Source organism: Marmota marmota, unplaced genomic scaffold, assembly GCF_001458135.2.
Source record: "Marmota marmota marmota unplaced genomic scaffold, marMar, whole genome shotgun sequence".
Lineage (NCBI taxonomy): Eukaryota > Metazoa > Chordata > Mammalia > Rodentia > Sciuridae > Marmota > Marmota marmota.
The window spans coordinates 19,222,195-19,229,069 of NW_025999913.1; the positions used below are offsets into that span (position 1 = coordinate 19,222,195).

The following is a 6,875-nucleotide window of genomic DNA, read 5'->3' on the forward strand; positions in this document are numbered from 1 at the left end:
CAGCGCAGACGTGCGGGAGTCCTCCCCGAGGCGTGCGGTGCTGGTGCCCGGCCGCGCGCTCACCACCATGGACAGCGCCCGCGAACCGGCCCCGGGGCGCTGGGACGCCGCGGGCTTCTGGCAGGTCTGGCAGCGCTTCGACGCGGATGGTGAGTGCAAGCCCCAGCCGGGGACCGGGTCTCCGCGCAGGAAAAGCCTCCACCTGCGGCGTGGACCCGCGTGCCCGTGCTACACACTCGGAAACCTCGTGAAACCGGGTGGCGGGAGGGATCTGCCCCCTTCCTAGCCTGGGCGAGTCAGGGTTCGCCGCTGGTGCGTGCAACGACGAAAGTCTTTACAAGTAGCCCGGGATGGTGCGCTGAGGCGCAACCCCCAGAAGCCAGCCCTCTCTGTGCAGTCCTGGGGGTACAACTACCTCTTCCGCTCCGCGCACGCACTCTCTTTATCAACCTTCAAATGTACTACATCTCTACCAAAAAACAAAGGCAAAAAACTTTCTTGAGGACCGATCACTTTGGTTTTACTAATAATTAAAGAAACATAAAACACCTACAATGTGTGTTTAAACCTGCAAACTAGGATTCTATATTTACCTCTGTTAACTATTTCCAATCTTTCAAAATAATTGGATTTTATTCTAAAACTCGTGTTTATGCATTAAAATTCATGTATTTAAGAGCTTTTGTTCTTCAAATCCTAATGTAAACCTTAGCATAAAGCATTTACTCAGTAGCATGTATTCTTTGTCCACATCTGTGTCTTCTGGAGGTCCATGTTGGTACTTAATTATTGGGATGACAAAAAAAAATATGTCTATGGGGATTTTACACATCGTGAGATTAAAAGCAGATTTAGATAAATTCTAAATGCCATATGTTTTTCTATATGACTATTATTATTTATGCTTATCTCCATACATTTAGAAAAAGGCTACATAGAAGAGAAGGAGCTCGATGCTTTCTTTCACCATATGTTGAGGAAATTGGGCACAGATGTAAGTACTTCCAGCCCTGAGCATCAATCTATGTGTCTCTTAGTGAAATACAAGCATCCAAGTCTTGTGCTGATTTGTACCCATTAATCCCAACTGACCTCTTTTCTTCCTTGCATGCGTGTAATTTTTCTCCCTCTCCTAGCAACACAAGGGGATTTAGGCAGGTTTTATAAGAGATTCGACTCTGACTTTCAACATGCTGGTCACTGACTGATTGTAACATCTGTCATGCACTCAGAGGTCCTAACTGTAGTCAACTCTGTTTCACGCGTTTCCTTGTTTATACCTCTGCTAATGGATTTAAAGCTGGAGATAGGGTAGTTTGCTTTGTTCACAAGATCAAAGGTGGAAAAGATGTTAAGAGCTTTATCGTTCTGGGTGTTTAGTGCATATGGCACTCCTTTGATAGCAAATGGCAAATCATCTAAAATCATTTTCCATCATTCATTTTATTAGAAGAGGGAATGACAAACTAGAGAGAGGCCAGACAGAAACGTAATCCCATTTATGTGGCATTCAGGTCCCAGATGGTAAATCTGACCTTGAGAGATGTAGATTGGCTCTTGGGGATTCCTGCCCAAAGCAGAGGTGAGCTCTCACAGAGGCGCAGAGCTGGGCTGGTCTGGGTGGGTCTGGTCAGGAGAGGGCTCCCTCAGGGAATGCGTGCCAGGAGGAGGAGCATCAGGACAGCTGCACGGAAGTGGGGTACAGAGAGAGCTCACCTGACTTTGGGAACACTGGGGTGCGTCTCATTCTCCCATCTGAACCCGGAGCAGGGATCCGGGAGCTTTGCCCCACGGAGGAGCAGCTGGTGGGTGTGGGGGCTGAGACAGGTCAGAAAAGAGGAGGCTGCCTTCTCCCTCCACCAGCCGACCCGGCCTCCATGTTGTCTGCCTCCCATTCTGTTCCTCTTTGTCTCTCTCACCAGTTTCCTGGCCCTCATCTCCCAATGTCTCTTGCCTTCCTCCTGGACCCTTCTGACTCTCATCTGTCACCTGCTCGTCACCTGTTTCCCTGGCTCTCTGTGTCTGTTTCCTCTTTCTTTCTCCAGCCGGTCTGTTTCTCAAAGGTCTCTCTTGGTCCCTCCTGCCCTTGTCTTTCATTTCTCCATTCCCCCTCTTTCCTCTCTATCTCATCTCTCCTTTTTTGGTCCTTCATTTCTTATCTCTTCCCAGTCTTCTGCTTTCGTCTCCAATGGCTCTCTCTCCATATCACCCTTTGGTGCCTAGGGGGTGAAAGGGGTGGCAGGTGGCAGGAATCTGAGCCCCTTCTTTGCTCTGGTGAGACCTTTAGCACACACTGTTCTTTACCCTTCGTGACTATGTTTGCACCAGCACCGAGCAGAGCTGGTGAAAACTCACTCAGTTTCAATTTTGCTGTCCAGTTTCATGTGTCAGCAGCTGGTGGGAAGCCCCCTCAGCCTTACTGCTGGGCTCCCACTTTGGCCTGTGAATGCTAAGGGTCAGGGTGGTCCAGGAACCAGAGGCCTTGTGACAACAGGTGTATTTGTGGAAAACCCAAAGATGCATGTAAAGCTGTTAACATCTTCAGTGTTCAACTCCTAAACTTCAAAATAGTGTGGTCAATGCCTAAAACTCTCAATCTCCAGAGGCTGCAACTCCACAGGTTTCAGCAGGCTCTTGGCTTTAGTGATTTATAGGAAAGGAGAAACGTCATAGTCAGCGTTGAAACTGGACGTGTCTTACTTTCGGTGATGGAGGGGTGGCTACTCACACACGAGATCTGCTCTAGCTGAAGACTCTCCTTCTGAGGACTCAGCTAACCTAGGGGGACTGTCTGCCATTAGAGAGAGAGAAGGGGAACGTCATCTCTGCGGCTTCTCTGCTTCATCTCCAGCCCCTCCTCAGATCTGGCCTGTTCTGTCTTGTGCAGGAGCCATCCTGAACCTTGAGGAAACAAGTCACGAATGAGTCACTGTTGTCCTGCGCAGCTATGCTCAGTGCAGGCATCTCTGTGTCTAGTAAAGAAATTTCAAGGTCTCAAGCACTTATTAAAATGTGCACCCCTACGTGTTTCAGTATATTTAGTGCCTGCAAAGAATCTTGCCTGGTAAACTCACGCTACGTCATTTGCATTTCCTCTTACCCTCTGTCCCTGCAGGAATGGTGATACTTGTGGGCAGGGGATTCTGCCGTGATCAGGCTCATTCCACTGAGCTGGGGCAGCTGTCCCAACACTGCTCCTCAGCCCTGGGCTAGAGAGGTGGCGTCTATGACTTGTTTATTAACTAGAAATGGCAGCGTTGGCCACTGGCGCCCTTTCAAAATGCTGAGGCAGTGCCTGGTGGGGGCGCGGTGCAGGGACCTTCACTGGGCACCCCATGCTACCTCGACAAAGTGACTGGAGCTTGTCCCTGATGCGCGAGGAGTAAGCTCAGTAGAGAGGGACAGTCCTGCTGTGCTCTTTCCTTAGCACAGAGACCAGACCGCAGAGAGGCCGCCAAGGCCAGGCAGCCTGGGCTCTGAAAAGCAGGCGTGGCTGGTGGCTCTTCAGAGGTCCCAATAGCAGGAGCTTCCCCCAGAGACCTCAGAAGAAGGATAAAGGGCTCGACAGAAAGCTGCTACCTGGTCTCTGAGTGGCCAGGGAGGAACCTCCTGCTGCCAGCAGATGCTCTTTTTTCTTTGCAGACGTGTCCTCTGAATGGGGACTTCCAGCCAGTCCCTTGCTGGCCTCAGCTTCCTGCGCACACCTCCCTTGTGTTCACATCCTGGGCCTCTGAGAAGCTTAGATTGTGAGTGTCCTGCTGGGCCCAGGGTCTAGACAGGACTGAGGGGGAATCACAGCACAGCAAACCCTGGCTTCTGGCGTTAGCCCTGAGGGAGGCTTTGGGTCGGAGGTCTGAAAGGTCAGGATAAGGCTCAGTGCTCTCAAGCCAAAGCTGGCCCATTAGTAGAACCTGGTCACTGCTTCTTTGGCTCCACATTTATTTGCTTTGAAATCTAATGGTTCACCAATGTGGCCTCTGTGAGTTCACTTCCCTTGGGAGTGCCCAGCCCACCATAAAGAATAATAATGTATCGATCAACAGATACTATGATCCAGAGGTCCGGAGATGGCGGTCCCAGCAGAGTTCTTCATCTAAAAGGTCAAGCTGAAATTCAAAGTGTTTCGCACCCTGCTGAGCGATTTCCCCGGTGCTCTGCCTACGTGGGTCTGCACGTTGTGTTAAGCCAGGGCTCTGCAGAAAGACAGAACCAGTAGGATATGCATCGAGACCTTGAGAGGTGATAGACCAGAACTTGGCTCATGTGAATGTGGTGGCTGAGAAGTCTCACGACAGGCCGTCTGCAGGCTGGAGACCTGGGGTGCTGGTAGCCCAGCTCAGTCCAAGTCCTGAAGCCTCAAGGTCAGGGAGGCCAATGCTGCAACTCTCAGCTGGAGGCCGGAGTGGAAGAACCCAGTGGAGGGGCTGCAGGTGTGAGTCCTGGATCCAGGGTCCAGAGAGCCTGCATTTCTGATGTCCAGGGCAGGAGAGGAGCATGTCCTGGACTTTGAGCAGGGACAGCAGTTTGTTTTCTCTTTGCTCTCTGACTCCAGCCGTTTGAACAGTGCCCCTTCACACTAAGGGCAGATCTTCCCCACTCAGTGCACTCAGACTGCATGCTGACCTCCTGGGGTGACACCCTCACAGACATACCCCAAATAATGCTCTTCCAGCTTTCTAGGTAATTATTTATTTTTTAATGAGGTAACTTTTTTATATAGCTTTATTTTATTCATTTATTTTTTACATGATGCTGAGAATTGAACCCAGGGTCTCTACATGCTAGGCAAGTGCTCTACCACTGAGCTACAGCCCCCGCCCTCTAGGTGTTTTATAATCTGATCAAGTTGATCCCTAACAGGGAACAACATCACAGCACTCAGACACACAATGGTGGTGCTGAGACTGGACAGGCTAGTCGAGGCTCTGAGTGACATCACATGGGGAAACCTGGTCGACAGGAGATCTTGCAATCGCAGGAGACCTGTTCACCTTCTACAGGGCAAAGTGTAGCTCCTTGCCTCCAGAGGTGCACTTCAGAGAAGCCCTGTGGTGGGGAGATGATTGTGGTGGACACAGAAATCCTGTGTGGGCATCCTGGCTCTGCAACCACAGCCGTGTGACGTGACATCAATATGCCATTTAAGCTCCCTGGGCCTCAGTTTTTTTGTCCATAAAGTGGGAATAGCCATGTTTGGACCTGCCTGTTTCACGGTGAGACGCCACAAGTGAGAAGAGCTTCTTAGCTGGGGAAGTGCCTGCTGTCCTCATGTTCTTAGGGTGACCTCGTCTCTTCTGGCTCTTTTGTTCTCCCAGTATTTATTCTGGATCCTCTGTGCTTTAGAACCACCACCAAATTACGCCACACAGGATGATCGGCATTTACTCTCTAAACCACTAAAATGCTTCTAATATCCCAAATAAACACATCTGTCCCTGGGACTCCCGTTTGTGAGAGCAAGTTCCAAGCCAAGCCAGATGACCCTGAAGTCCCACCTGCCACCACCCTACTCCAGGGAGGTGGTGACCACAGTGAGTCACCTCAGGGCCACCACACTCACTTGGGCTTAGATGACTGATCCCGGTGGTATTTCCCCCTTCCTCACCCAAGATGTTGTAATGTCTTTTTTTCCCCTCTGTATGTTTTGTTTGGTGGGTGTTCACTTAAGAAAGTGTTCCTTTCTAAAAACCAGGTCCCTGTTCATAATCATCAAGCAAACACATTTGGTTGATGTACTTACAAAGTCAATCTGTCCAAGACGTCTGATTTTAATCATTTGGGGGTTTCTAAATACAAAACCAAAGCCATTAATCTAGCAGATGGCCCCGGTATGATGGAACACAATCCATTTGATGAATGCATTATCTCTGTCACAAATGCGCGGGCTTTGGGTTTACCATTCAAAATAGCTTTGCCTGTAGACGCCATCTTGAGTTCTTGTTAACAAAAGTTCTAACTTTGTACAAAGGAACTCCCCTTCACTGCAATGTGCTCTGAGCCCCCTCCAGCAAAAGGTGACAAGGGAAAAAAAAAGGTGCAGTTTCACTTTATACATGCTGACGAAGTTCGTGAGTGGTCAGATGGGGAGACACGCTGTAGTTTGGCATGAATCTACCTGGCGCTCATGTCAGCCTTCAGAGTGCAAAAACTAAAATGATATCAGGGATCCAGCGGCTCAACTCACCTCAGCTCAGAGCCTTTTTCTCTCCTCACCGTGATGAACCACCGCCAAGCATCTGCTGTGCGCCCACCTCCTGTGTTGGGGGCCACAGCCCTGCAATGACCTTCTGGTCTTCCCCAGCACAGAGTCACTTCTCCTGAGCATGGTGCCACCTGGCTTTTCAAGAACGAGACTTCAAATTTCAGGGTCTTATGATATTTAAAGCATCCTGTGATTTAGCTAATTGCTGAAACCCATCCTGAAAAATTCCCAAAGTGAGTCAAGTTCTCACCTTTTGTTTGAACTGTTTCCTGCTTATAAACCACTTCTTGCCTCTTGCCGGGCTCCCTGTGGGTGCTGCTGCCTCCCATAGGGCAGGAGCCACGTGTGGGGCAGAGGGCCCTGGGCCGGGGAGTGGAAGTGCTAGTCCCTGTGGTGTTCTGTCCACCTGGGGGGAAAGGCCTGTTTCACCAGTACCACGAGGGCGGAGTCCCAGACCCTCAAGAGGAGAGCCTGAGGCTTTTTCTCCTGGACTCTTTTGCATTGAGGCTGGTCCGAAGGAAGCGTGTGGCTGAGGGCAGCCACAGGTGCTGGGGACATGAAAGGGGCCTCTTTCCATGTCTGGAAGGCAGAGGTGGTCCTCTAGACCAGGAGATGCCACCTGTGGAGGGAAGAGGCTGGCTCTGTCCTTCTCTACCACCCTTCCCCCCCCCCC

At 50.4% G+C, this 6,875-nt stretch overlaps 1 protein-coding gene across 2 annotated transcripts in view; it reads left to right on the forward strand.

Moving 5' to 3' along the window:
* Scgn (secretagogin, EF-hand calcium binding protein) overlaps positions 1-6,875 on the forward strand; it is a 35,034-nt gene that overhangs the window by 662 nt on the left and 27,497 nt on the right. Inside the window, exons 1-2 of one of the 2 annotated variants that reach the window (XM_015494206.2) lie at positions 7-149; positions 924-994. In XM_015494206.2, coding sequence (XP_015349692.1) covers positions 68-149; positions 924-994 — 153 coding nt within the window. In that variant the 5' untranslated portion in view covers positions 7-67. Of the gene's footprint in view, positions 1-6; positions 150-923; positions 995-6,875 lie in introns of those variants that run through there. The other variant, XM_048799708.1, reaches the window with a different exon arrangement.